Source organism: Nicotiana attenuata, unplaced genomic scaffold (genome assembly GCF_001879085.1).
Source record: "Nicotiana attenuata strain UT unplaced genomic scaffold, NIATTr2, whole genome shotgun sequence".
Classification (NCBI taxonomy): Eukaryota; Viridiplantae; Streptophyta; class Magnoliopsida; order Solanales; family Solanaceae; genus Nicotiana; species Nicotiana attenuata.
The window spans coordinates 231,169-245,703 of NW_017670869.1; the positions used below are offsets into that span (position 1 = coordinate 231,169).

Here is a 14,535-nt window from a genome sequence, read left to right on the forward strand (position 1 = left end):
TTATTATGAGCAATGAAAAGAGGTACAATTTGTGAAAAATTATCAAGGGCAACAGAGTAATTTCTAAGGCTCCAATAAACAACAATGGCGTTCTCAAAATAACCAAGGCAATTGGGGTCCTAACAATCAAGAAAATTGGCACAAAAATAAAAGGAAATTTGGTTGGCAACAATCAAGGAAGTTGGGGAAATAACAACAATCATGGAAATCGGAGATCGGGTTTACAAAGGCTCTCAATGTATCAACAACCTAGCAACCCACCTCCTTATTCTTCCCATGGTTCATGTTCTTCAAATAATTAAATGGGCCATATTGAGAACATTCTTAAGCAAGTGATGTAGAAGAATGCAGATTCATATGCCCACCGTGCCTCACATACCATCTCAATCTGTAATCTTGAAGTTCAAATGGGGAAAATCTCTCAAGATCTTAATACTCGTCCTAGGGGTGCACTACCAAGTGACATGATGGTAAACCCAAAGGGTGGTAACAACATGGGGCATGTCATGGCGGTTATTACAAGAAGTGGAAGAGGCGTGAATATACCCACCTCAAATCAAAGGCCCCTTGTGGATGATGACCAAGTGATCGAAGAGGAGGAAATTCCCAACAATGATGTTCAAGCAAGTGATGAGGTTCGAATTGACACTGATGATAGTATGGACGAGACACAATAAGAGGTGAACCCGTCTAGGGAGTACATTATTGACATACCGGAACCGGTAGTGCAAAAGGCTAAGGCAACCTTGCTTAAGCCCCCAACTTCTTGTCCTCAAATACTTGCCAAGCAAAATGGTGAGAATCAATTCAAGAAGTTTATTCAAATGATGAAAAGTGTCTCTATTAATGTGCCATTGGTAGAAGCTTTGGAACAAATGCACGGTTATGCCAAGTTTATGAAATATTTTGTGACCAAGAAGAGATCGATAAATTTTGAAACTATAAAAGTCACTAATCAAGTGAGTTCAATTGTTTATTCCATGGCTCCTAAGTTGGAGGATCCCGGTGCTTTCACGATTCCTTATACTACTAGGAGTGCCAATTTTGCTAATGTTCTTTGTGATCTTGGGGAGAGTATCAGTTTGATGTCCTATTCGATGTTTAAAACTTCGGGAATTGGGAACCCAAGACCCACATCTATGAGGTTGCAAATGGACGATCATACCATGAAGAGGCCGTTGGGAGTGATACAGGATGTTTTGGTCCGAGTTGCTAAGTTCATTCTTCCGGCGGACTTTGTTATTCTAGATTGTGAGGTTGATTATGAAGTGCCTATTATTCTAGGAAGATCTTTCCTTGAAATGGGTAAGGCTCTTTGTGATGTGGAAGCAGCAGAACTCACTTTTCGGGTTGGTGATGAAAAAGTGGTATTCCATGTGTGCAAGTCTATACGTTAACCAAATAGCAATGAAGTGTGTTCTTTTGTGGACTTGGTGACCGGTGTTATTATTGATGATACAAGTACTATAATCAATGTTGGTGATATATGGGAAGCCATTTTTCTCAACTTTGATGATGAGGAGATGGATGGTTTCATGGAATGTGCGAACACTTTACAAGGAATGGGCTCGTACAACTATGCACCCCAGAAATTATTTTTGGATCTTGAGAATAGGAAGACTCTTCCTACAAACCCTTCTATTAAAGAGCCACCTACTTTGGAGTTGAAACCATTGCCACCACACATTCGGTATGAATTTCTTGGCCCTTGCTTTACTTTTTTCTTGTTTGACTAATGTGTAGGCTGATTCCACATTAGCGGTATTGCAAAAGAGAAAGAAACCTATTGGGTAGACTTTGGCGGACATTTGGGGGTATAAGCCCCATATTTTGCATTCATAAGATAAAGTTGGAGGATGGCGCTAAACCGTCCATTGAACATCAGAGAAGACTCAATGAAGCTATGCAAGAAGTGGTCAAGACAGAGATTATCAAGTGGTTCGATGCCGGGGTTGTCTACCATATTTTCGGTATTTCATGGACCTCTCCGGTTCAACGTGTCCTAATAAAGGGGTCATGACGGTTGTTACCAATGAGAAATATGAGTTGATTCCCACAAGAACGGTCACTGGGTGGAGAGTTTGCATGGATTATCTTAAGCTCAACAAAGTCACAAGGAAGGATCACAATCCTCTTCCTTTTATTGATCAAATACTTGATATATTGGCCAGCCGTGCTTTATATTGTTTCCTTGATGGTTATTCGGGCTACAATCATATTTTTATTGCTCCGGAGGATCAAGAGAAAACCACCTTTACGTGTCTTTATGGTACTTTTTCATTTAAGAGAATGTCTTTTGGTTTGTGCAATGCACCGATGACTTTTTAGCGGTGTATGATGGCTATTTTCATGGACATGGTGGAGAACTATCTTGAGGCCTTCATAGATGACTTCTCGGTTGTCGCGACCCAAACCAATGGGCCGCGATGGGCACCTGGTACCTTACTCAACCGAGTACTAATGTAACGTATCTTTCGTATCATGTTATCATAGTCAAATGAACCAGAAAGGCTATCATGAGATGATTAGAATAAAGCATGAGGGAATACTTGACATAGGATGACCCAACATGATATACCGACTTATACATATGACGTACAGGCCTATAAGACCAAAATGATCACTCATACACTGAACATAGGCCGACAAGGCCATACAATCTTTCGTAGACATGACATATGTCTACAAGCCTCTAAGAGTAGATAAATACCATAAGGATCGGGATAGGGCCCCGCCATATCAATCAATACATGTCCAAATCATACTGACCAATAAGCAACTCCGGAGCAAATGGAGTGCACCAACATCTTCCGCTGAGTTGGTAGCCTACTTGAAGGGCTCTCAACCTGTCTATCTGGACCTGCGTGCATGAAACACAGCGTTCCCAGGAAAAAGGGACGTCAATTTTCAAATAATGTACCGAATATTTAAGGAACAAAAATCAGAAATAATAGACATGAGAGAAACATGGAGTAAAAGACTCAACATGTATGTCTGCATAGCTTTATGAATCATTTAATATTTATAATGTCATGCATATGCGTATAAATGTCCTATGATGCATAGGTATATACGTACATCACATCATCAAGCCTCTGAGCGCATCGCATCATATCATCTCGGCCACTGTGGGCGAAATAATCAACGCATACCGGCTGATCAGGTGGTGGTGTGTATATAATGCCATAGCCTTTCCTCATACCCCATATATATATATATATATATATATATATATATATATATATATATATATATACATACNACGGGGTGTATCATCGTCGTATACTACGAAGTATACTCAGTTGTTGAGATTCTTTGATGATTGTCTTGCAAATTTGGACAAAGTTGGTGCTAGATGTGAGGTAAACAGATTTGGTGCTCAATTGGGCTAAATGTCATTTCATGGTTGAGGAAGGCATTGTCCCTGGACATAAGATCTCAAAGAATGGTATTGAAGTTTGACAAGGCGAAGATTGAGGTTATTCTTAGCTTCCACCCCATCTCCATAAAGGGTGTGCAGAGTTTCTTTGGCCATGCCAGTTTCTACCGCGCTTTATCAAATATTTCTCTAAAGTGGTGAACCCATTGTGTAAGCTCCTTGAGAAGGATTCTAAGTTTCATTTCAATGATGATTGTGTGAGAGCTTTTGACCAATTTAAGCTCAAGTTAACATCTACTCCTATCATTCTCCAAATTAGAGTTTTACTTCCTGGATTGATGCATTATACCTGCCAAAAATAGAGGCTCCCATTAGTGAGAGTTTGAGTTGTGTGAACCCGAGGTGGTTACTCAGACTTCACCACCCCCATGGTCACATTAGCCATTACAACTCCACTGGGGCAATTTCAAAAACACCTTGTGAGCAAGGGCTCTATTCTAACACACCTAGCCCCGTGAAAACATAAACTCATCCCTCCAAATCAACCATTCTCACTTACCATTCCACCCCACCACAATTAATGTTTACCCAATAAAATTACACTCTTCTCTACAACATTGTGCACATAACCCACTAAAAAGCAAAAAAGNTCTATCATTTACCAAGATATATTAATGATAATTGAATCAAATAGTGATGAATAATTTAAGTACTCAATAAAAAATTGATTATTTTTAACATAAAATTAATTCTTGCACATAGCAAAAGAAGACTATCAATCAAACTAGAATGTAAAGGTAAAGAATTAGATTATTATAATAACAAAAAACTAGACTAAAATACAAATGACTAATATGTACCATAAAATTTAAAAACTTTATATAAAACATACATACATACATACATATATATATATATATATATATATATATATATATATATATATACATACATACATACATATATATGCGTATATAACGCCATCTGCTCATGGGTCAACGTGCATGTATAACTGAATGCAATGCATAAGAAGTGAGTTAGAAAGATTTCTCGGTATTATTACGCCTTTGATTAATATCATGAAATAAACTTTATCAACTTACGTTTTTTCTGCGACCCATGAACAGATGATAAAATGATTGGGCACATGGGGAATCAAGAACATAGGCATTTCGATGCATAGAGTCATTTATAAAAGTTGTGCATTTGCTCGTTTAGTTTGTATCGTATGGATCATGCCAACAGAAAAACAGGGATAGCCTTAACATACCTGAGCCGATTCTCTTGACAATCCCTCTAACACATGTCAATCACGACAAAACACGTAACGGTGAGATCGAAGTAGGGAAAAATTCGTATGATATTCTTGAGAAAGATTATACTGGGCTCCCTTAGAATTTGAAATTCACGCTGTTATAGCATTGTAAAGGTTCATACCAGTTCCTTTTTGATAATTCCATCCGTTACTTAGCAAGCTATACATCTTACTTAATGTCTTTATCAAAGTGGGTGTGGGCCTCACTTAGGTGACTACTTAGCCACAATTTCCTCTAATTATGCACCTAGAATACAAACCAAAGAGTCACTTATTACCTAATCCCTTGGCTGCCATGTTGAGGTCCATTAGGCTTATCCAAAGATGCTAATTAATTGGTTAATCTCCCACTAAAAATCAATAATTACCCAATTATCCATATAATTAAGAATTATCTCAAATTACTTAAAATACTAACTACTTTTAACACACTTTATATACCTTACTATCATGGCCATGTGGTAACTTGTATGACACTAGTTCATAAATACAGGGTATTATAGCTTGGATCATATTTTACCTCAAAATGTCAAACTTCGACGAAACTCATGTTCTTCCACTCGTTTACCCCCTGACCTTCACGGCTTTATTTATCACTTGTCATAAATAGCATAATACTTATAATCTCAAAATACTCTTGTCCTTGAACTGATGTCAATTATCAAACGACAAATCCAATATACAATACTACGGGGTGTATCATCGTCGTAATACTACGAAGTATAACCTCAGTTGTTGGAGATTCTTTTGATGATTGTCTTGCAAATTTGGACAAAGTTGGTGCTAGATGTGAGGAAACAGATTTGGTGCTCAATTGGGCTAAATGTCATTTCATGGTTGAGGAAGGCATTGTCCCTGGACATAAGATCTCAAAGAATGGTATTGAAGTTGACAAGGCGAAGATTGAGGTTATTTCTTAGCTTCCACCCCCATCTCCATAAAGGGTGTGCAGAGTTTCTTTGGCCATGCCAGTTTCTACCGCGCTTTATCAAATATTTCTCTAAAGTGGTGAACCCATTGTGTAAGCTCCTTGAGAAGGATTCTAAGTTTCATTTCAATGATGATTGTGTGAGAGCTTTTGACCAATTTAAGCTCAAGTTAACATCTACTCCTATCATTCTCCAAATTAGAGTTTTTCATTCGAGCTCATGTGTGATGAAAATGATATAGCGGTTGGGGCTGTTTTGGGGCAATGTGTTAACAAAATTTTTCGTCCGGTTTATTACACTAGTAAGACCATGAATAGTGCCCAAGTCAATTATACCTTTACGGAGAAAGAGCTCATTGCTATTGTGTTTGCAACTGAGAAGTGCCGCCGGTACTTAATAGGTGCCAAAGTTATTGTCCACACGGATCATGCGGCACTTCATTATCTTGTGAGAAAAAGGATCTAAAGCTCGATTTATGAGATGGTACTCTTGTTTCAATAAATTGATATTGATATTAAATAAAAGAAGGGTAGTGAAAACCAAGTGGCGGACCACTTGTCTCGTTTGGAGGAGTAGGGGAGGCCTCATGATGGCCTTGAAATCAATGACTCCTTCCCTGACGAGCAACTTTTGGCCCTATCAATGAAAGAGGTACCGTATTTGCGGACTTAGCAAATTTTCTTGTGAGTCGTATCATTATAGATGAGTTCTCTTCAAACCAAAGGAAAAAGCTAAAAGGGGATTGTCAAGAGTACTGTTGGGATGAAGCATACCTTTTCCGTATTTGCACGGATGGGGTGTGATGACCCGATAGATCATCTTATGAATTAAAACTAAATTTAGTGCTCCGAGGCCTTAAAAACCCCATTTTATTCCTCCTCGATTTGCGTGCACAGTTCGTACGTGTTTCCGAAAAGCTTTTATGTTGAAAGTTGATAAAAATAAGGAATTTTGCTTAAAAACCTCATTTGAGTTAACTTCGGTCAACATTTTTGGTAAACGGACCCGGACTTGTGTTTTGACAGTCCTGGTGGGTTCGTATCGAAATATGGGACCTGGTCGTATGCCCGGAATCGGATTCGGAGGTCCCTAGCCCGTGATTTGAATTTTTGTTGAAAGTTGAAAGTCTGAAAATTTATTTGTTTAAGAAATTATTGATGTTTGATCTCATTGGTATCGGATCCGTATTTTGGTTCCGGAGCCCGGTACAGCTCCAATATAATATTTTTGACTTACCTATGAAATTTGGTGGGAAACGGAGTCGGTTTGACGTGATTCGGACGTCCGGTGGTAAAAATAGAGATTCTAAAGCTTTCTTGAATATTCCATTTGATTTGGTGTTCAATTTATAGTTCTAGGTGTTATTTTGGCGATTTGACCGCCGAGCAAGTTTGTGTGATATTTTTAGACTGGTGTGCACTTTTGGTTTGGAGTCCCGAGGGGCTTGGGTGTATTTTTGGATCTTGAGAGACTGGTAAAGTTAAGAAATTTTGGAGTTTGACCATGGTCAATATCGGTTATGACGACCTCTTTTCAGTGTCTTGAGTGCGCGAGCAGGTCCGTAGCATATTTTATGATTGAAATTCATTTATGGTTTGTGTCCGAGAGGTTCCGGATGAGTTTCAGGATGCTTTCAGATCATTTCGGAGAAGTTTGGGTTTTGCTTGTTTCTGGTGCGACACTGTTCATTCGCAATTGCGAGCCTTTTATGGTAATTGCAAAAACTATTCATTCGCAATTACGAACCATTTATGATAATTGTGAAAACATTGTTCATTCGCAAATGCGAAGTTTTTTTTGCAAATGCGATACCTGTAGCTGAACAAAAGATGACTTAGACGGGATTTTTAATTCATTTCCTAAATTTTCAAAACTTAAACCACAAGACGCGATTTTCCAAAGAAATTTTCTTCCCCAAATCATTGTTAAGTGATCTTAATCTAATTTCTTTCAATCTTTCACTATTGTTTCGTAAGATTCAACCAAAAATCTAAGGTTTTCATGGTGAAATCGGGGGTTTTTTGGGTAGAAACTAGGGATTTCAAAATTTGGGGATTTAGACCTCAAATTAAGGTTGAATTCCAAAACAAATTATATATCCGGGCTCGGGGTGAATAGGTAATTGGGTATTTGTCCGAATTTCAGGTTTGGACCAAGCGGGCTCGGGTGTTGACTTTTGTTGACTTTTTCAAAAATGCCCTAAATTGAATTCTTTGCAATTATGGGTAGATCCTAAGGCTTTATTTGAATTGTTTGGTTGGTAAATTGCTAGATTCTATTGGTTCGGGGGCTTGTGTGAAGGGAAAAGTTGTGATTGAGTTGTGAGTTTGGCCGTTGGAGCGAGGAAAGTGTCGTGGTTAACTTTGGCTTGAGCGATTAGGTATTATTTGCCTATTTGTTACGTGTTTGGATGTTGAGTACAACGTATAGGTGAGGTGACGAGCACCTATGCATTGTTGTCGAGTCATAGGATGCGAGTGAATCTTATTCTTGTAACTGTTGTATTCTTTGATCATATTGTTCTTGCTTAGACTAGCTATTCGTTATGTTGAGCAACTCTTATAATGTTTTACAGAATTTGGTATTGATTGAGTATTGACATTAAGTTGAGGTTGGTATTGTGGAACTAAATGTTGAAGTAAGACTGGTTCTTGATATTTCTATCTCTCTGTTGTTATTGTTCATTGTTTCTGTGAGGGAGAGTGTTAAAGCACAAAGGGTGATGCCGTGCAATATTTTGTGAGTGGGAGTTAATGCATGAAGGGTGATGTCGTGCCATGATATGTGAGTGTTAATGCATGAAGGGTGATGCCGTGCTGTTTCTTTTGTTTATATGGTGAGGATGAGAGTTAATGCACGAAGGGTGATGCCGTGCCGTTTCTGTTAATTATTATGGTGAGGTTGAGAGTAAAAGCACGAAGGGTGATACTGTGCACTTGTCTTTAATGTGTTTAATACTTTCATTGGTGCAAAGCATATTGTATTTTGTGGTTTCTTTACTGTTACAGATTTCTTTATCATGTACTCGCCTCAGCATGTTTCCCCTCCCGTTATTATTTGTTCACCTTCTATTAGTTGTTACTGTGCTCGTATATTGTTTAACTACACAGGTTTATGAATGTGTCTTGTCTTAGCCTCATCACTACTTCGCCGAGGTTAGACTCGACACTTACCAGTACATAGGGTCGGTTGTAGTGATACTCACTCTGCACCTTCTGTGCAGATATTGCTACCGGACCGAGTTGACCCTGAGTCTAGCTGCTGGCTTGATCTATTTGGAGATCCAAGGTAGTCTTGTTGGCGTCCGCAGGCCTTGGCGTCCCCTTCTATGCATTTTGTATATTGTTTCATTTGTATCAAAACCAGTTGTATTTTCTTCAGACACCTTACTTGTAGCTAAATCTTAGTAGTTTGTGGATTGTGACACTAGATTCTTGGTAGTTGTGTATAAGTATTAAAGTTTTTATGGATTTCCGCACTTTTCTTTTTACCTTGTTATGGCTTATTTGATGTTTATCACTGAAAAACTTAAGTATTGGGCTTAATGATCTCTACCGTTGGCTTGCCTAGCAAGTGAAAGTTAGGCGCCATCACGGTTGGGAATTCCGGGTCGTGTCATGGGGTGATTAGGAGGTGTGTTCTGGAAGAAGAGCAAGGTGATATTCTTGGATCTTGTCATTGTTCGCCATATGGTGGTCATCATTGTGGAGCAAGAACGGAGGCTAAAGTTCTAAGTTGTGGTTTTTATTGGCCTACTCTCTACGAAGATACAAATGACTTGGTGAAAAAATGTGATGAATGTCAACGGGCCGGTGGAATTTCAAAGAAAAATGAGATGCCTCTTACTACCATCTTGGAGATTGATATCATTGATGTTTGGGGCATTGACTTTATGGGCCTTTTGTGAGTTCTCATTGAAAACACTTATATTTTGGTCACGCTGGATTATGTGTCCAAATAGGTTTAGGTTGTTGCCTTTGCCCAAAAATGAGGCTAGAAGTGTTGTGGCTTTCCTGAAGAAGAATATTTTTACAAGATTTGGTACTCCGCGTGAAATCATAAGCGATGGGGGCTCACATTTTTGCAGCAATCCTTTTGACACTTTACTTAGCAAGTATGGTGCTACTCACAAAGTCACGACTCCCTATCACTCACAAGCTAGTGGTCAAGTAGAAGTCTCCAACCAGGAGATAAAAAGTATCTTGTCTAAAACGATCAATGCAAATCGGACGGATTGGTCCATGAAGCTTGATGATGCACTATGGGAATATCAGATGGCTTACAAAACACCTATCAGAGTGTCTCTATACCGGTTAGTGTTCAGGAAAGCTTGTCATCTTCCAGTGGACCTAGAGCACAAGGCAATGCGGGCCTTGAAGAAATTGAATCTTGATTGGGATGTAGCCGCTAACTTTTGAGTTACACACTTGAATGAATTGGATGAGTTCTGGTATCATGCTTATGAGAACTCGTCTTTGTACAAAAAATGAAATATCTTCATGACAAGTACATTTGGAACAAAGAGTTCAAGTTCGCTGATCTGGTGTTGTTGTTTAACTCAAGGTTGAGGATGTTTCTCGGGAAGCTTAAGTCCAAGTGGAGTGGTCGGTTTGAAATTGTTGGTGTGACTCCCTTCGGTGCATTGGATTCGAAGAACAAGAACAATAAAATATTTCGAGTCAATGCTCACTGGGTGAATCACTACTTGGGTAAAGTTAGAGAGAGCCTATTGGTCATGGCTATTTACTTGAGGATTCTATGACATTACGTCATGTCACGACGTTAAATAAGGCGCTTCTTGGGAGGCAACCCAAGTTCTTTTCCTTTTACTCTTTTTAGTTAGATATTATTTGTTGTTTTCTAACTTGATTTGAGTGTGCTGAAGGGATGAGTGTTAGATGAAAAATGATAAACAAGGTTGTGTCATCGAAACAGGAAATGCGGGCAGCACTTTTTCTTTATGCGTCCGCAGAAAAAATAGTGCTACCACAGAAGACTTTGAGCGGCCACAGATTTCATCTGCGGACCGCACTTTCCAGAGCAAACTCAGATGCCAATGATAGGTCCTCTAAGCTTTTCACCTGTCAATGCGGGACAAAAGTACGGACTTTTGAAGAATTGACCGGCCAAGAGACTTTGTCCACTGAAGGCTAGGTAGTAGAGTGCGATACGAACTTGAAATTGTGCGACCGCACTCGCTTCTTTACCTTACTATTTGAGTACAAATAGAACTGAAGACCTCAATTTACACTTTTCACCCTCTTGAAATTTACTGTTACTTTAAGAGTTCACCTGAGGAATCTGCACTTTCAATCACATACCATTATTTGCATTCACTGGGATCTTTACACATTTACACCATTCGGTATTCTTCATTTCATGTTAAATTTTATTTCAATTTAGTTTTTGAATTTATTTTTCATTTTTAGATACTTTTTAGGCTATCTGTTATTACATTCCATCAATGTATCCATGTGGGTAGTTTTGTACTGGGTAAGTTGATAAAGCATGCGAGATTGGGTTGGGTTAATTGATTTCTATGTCTATACCATGTTGCCAAGTAGATTTGAACAAATTTTTACATAACCTAGGTAAAGTTAGACCTTCCCATTTGTGTTCTTGAATGTGTGGACCGCACTTGGAATTGTGCGATCCACAATTTTCTAGTTAAGGAAACTTGTTGGATGTTGTTTATGCGGTCGCACTTTAAATTGTGCGGACCGCAAAATTTCTTGAGATGTTGCATAATAGTATGCACTGTCAATTAGAGGCTTGCCCTCTGAGCTTCTAAAGTGTAGATCGCACTTATAATTGTGCAGTGCAAATGACCTCTGCACTGTAATTCAGAGAGGAAACATCTGAGCCCCTTGCACATCTGTGAGAAGCGCGGCCGCAGTTGGAATTGTGCGGTTTGCACTTCCACTTCTGCGGGCCGCACTCCAAATTGTGCGAACCACACTTCCCCCATTCCTTCTGCATGTTTCTCTAACTGATACCTCACTGCTTCTATGCTGTTCTCACTCACTTACATGAGACTTAATTGATTTAAATCATTAATTTCAACTAACAATTCTCTTTGTGCTCATACAGACGATGGTATGATCACGAGGTCGAGGTGAATCTACCGAAGGAAGAGGAAAATCTTCAAGGGGAAGGACAAGAGGTGTCTTTCCCCCAAGTGTGCAGAAAACTATATCCAAGAAAGCAACAACATGCCGAGGGAGAGAGACCTCTCAGAGTCTAGCTCATATGCCCTGTTTAGGGTATCCTCCGAGGGGAACTTTGTATCAATTTCAGAGGAGCACAATGAAGAGCAATCCGGGCCACAGAGGCAGCCTGAGCCTCTGGATGTGCCTTCTACATCCCACAACAATTCACATGGTTCGGAGAGTTCCAGTCACGAGTCCAATGCAGCTGTTGTGGGCTCTGATTATGATGATGCCCCGGATGATGGGAGAGGGGGTGCAGGTGCAATAGCAGGTTTTTCTAGGTCAAAGAAGAAAGAGGTCTGGGAGGATATATTTGTGAGCCGTTGGGAATTTTCTGGTTTCTGGAAGTGGTGGCATGTTAGGTTCTTGACTCATGAGCGGCAGTTCTTACTCAAAGATCTTGACAAATACAACCCCGTAGTCTTAGAGCAGTGTACTAAAAGAAAGGGGTGGATATTGTTTACTGAGAAACTAGTGGATGAAAAAGAGCATCTTGTCCAGGAATTCTATACTAACACAGCGCATATTCTCAAAGGGACAAAGGTCACCAAGGTGTGCAACTTGAAGGTGAAATTTGATCAGCATACTCTGATGCGTACCTGTGGTTTGATGATATAGAGCCAAAAGAGTATTTAGAGAAGTAGGCTCTGAAAGAGGAGGCTAGGCCATGGCTTGCAGAGATTCTAGAACAGGGACCCACTTCTTCGTGGATTGCTGCTGGGGTTCCTATCCTCTGGAAAACTTTGAGTTTTAAGGCCAAAGGGTGGCAAATATGCAATAGGCTTGACCCGTTCCTGAATGTGATCAACCTTCACATCTCTCGAGCTATTCTGGTCGCTTCAATTATGGATGAGTACGCAATCAATGCGGGTGTCCTAATGTCGGCTAATATCTCCATTGTGGTTCAATAGAGTAACACCTCTTACCCCTACCCAAAACACTATTATTGAGTATCTGACAAACGCCAAGGTGGAGCTTAGACCATTTGAAACCAAAGTCAAGCCGACAGGGTCGTTTGATTGGGGGATCCAAGGAACCCAAAGAAGAGTGCTCAGCCCTCTTCTGCTGGCCAGTCTGATGAGCCGGTAGTGGTAGTTTCTATTCCTTCTAATATTCCATCCACATCAGCTGAGCTTTCTACCAGTGCAACAACTGCTATGCCCGACCCACTATTGTGAGCTCCTTCTACAACTCCTATTGCATTTCTTACTCTAGCTCTGAGGCTGGTACTCATGCCTACAGGGCCATTATCTACTTTGTGAGTCTCCCATACATTGGTGAGTCTCAACAACTCAATGCAGGAAACTACTTCAAAGCTATCTGAAATCTCCAGTATTTTTGCAGGGAAGACATCTACATGGGCACCCCTGGACCCCTATGACATTGATCAAAAGCTTAGCAAAGTCTTGGATAACCAGAAGGTCATCATGGATACATTGGTACAATATGGTACTATGATTGAGCAGTTGAGCAAGCAAGTGAAGAAAATAAAAGTCTCAGGCCAGCAAGAAGTAGGTTGATGGGGTTCGAGTTGAGGTGACCCGGATTGCTGAGGCCGAAGATTTGCCATTTGATATGTTACTTGACATCCCAGCCCCACCCAGCTCCATATTCGTAGGATGCTCCCGCTGCTCCGACTGAGGATTTGTACCTTGCTACTGACACTGCTGAGGCAGTGCATGCTATGTTCATTTCTCCGGGCACTCCCAGACTTGATGATGATATTCAGTTGGCTCAGCCAGTTGGGACTGATGTTGATGGTGATACAGTGATGACTGAGGACACTTAGGGAGTTTTTTCCCCCTCTCTGCTTTTGCTCTTACTTTGTTAAGCGTTGGGGACAATGCTTATTTTATTCCGGGGGGAGGGGGTGGAGCATATTTGATATGTTTGGATACTTTGGGATGTAATAATTTGATGTTTCTACTTTGTTTTTATTTGTTTACCTTTGATTTTGTTCATGTTAGTAGCTTTATGTTTTTCTTAGTAGTGTGGATAATAAGCCTTTGGTTTTTTTAATGCTACGGTTCTTTCCAAAGGTGGTCTTTTGTGTGAACTAGGTGACTCTTCCTGAGGATGGATGGTGTGATAACTTTCCTAAGGGAATGAGTCCGTTTTGTGTTTAGGTAAGAATAGTAGTAAGTAGTAATGAGTAAAAGCCCTAATTAAGTCATTCTCTAAAAATAGTTATTCATGCGTCATTTGTCACCAACACACTTAACTGCATGTTTATGGTTTGAAAAAAGATTTTTGGAAGAAAACAGCCTTTGTTAGTGACTTTGAGGTTCTTGAGTTGACTTTGATAATCATTAGGTGGTTGATTAGACCATAGTGATCTTTAACTTGATTGTGATCGTTGCAGGATTTAGACTCTTTTTTCTTTTATGGTCTAGTCGCATGAGAGGTGAGGTGATTTTTATTGCCAGTCCAAGTACTTGAGTGGATAGTCTAGAACTTGCCCCGATTGTGTTTCAAGATGAAATTCTAAGTTTGCTTTGTTTGGAAGTTGATTGTAGGCTTTTCTTGGTTTGAGCTTTCCATTGCCACCCTATGTTTTTTCTCCATAGTCAACCCTTTTGAGCCTTTAGCCTTTCTTTGTTGGTAAACATTTTAACCGTTTTGATTGTAATTCTCTCTTGGCACATGAACCTTCCTTAACATTCTTATGTAATAAGTGGCTTAATATATAAGTTTTGGGAGGGG

At 39.7% G+C, this 14,535-nt stretch overlaps 1 protein-coding gene across 1 annotated transcript; it reads left to right on the top strand.

The window, feature by feature from the left end:
* Nucleotides 1-980: 980 nt before the first annotated feature.
* On the top strand, nucleotides 981-10,041 carry LOC109244061. Its single transcript, XM_019411090.1, has 4 exons — nucleotides 981-1,367; nucleotides 8,632-8,733; nucleotides 8,847-8,911; nucleotides 9,585-10,041. Exons 1-4 carry the CDS (start codon nucleotides 981-983, stop codon nucleotides 10,039-10,041), a joined length of 1,011 nt encoding a protein of 336 aa, XP_019266635.1.
* Nucleotides 10,042-14,535: the final 4,494 nt, after the last annotated feature.

What these genes read in the sequence shown, in the direction of transcription:
- LOC109244061 (XM_019411090.1), top strand. Translation starts at nt 981, where the DNA reads ATGGCTCCTAAGTTGGAGGATCCCGGTGCTTTCACGATTCCTTATACT. An exon ending in TATATTGTTTAACTACACAG is followed by an intron (nt 8,734 to 8,846) that starts GTTTATGAATGT and finishes CCTTCTGTGCAG; the next exon opens with ATATTGCTACCGGACCGAGT. An exon ending in GATCTATTTGGAGATCCAAG is followed by an intron (nt 8,912 to 9,584) that starts GTAGTCTTGTTG and finishes GTGTCCAAATAG; the next exon opens with GTTTAGGTTGTTGCCTTTGC.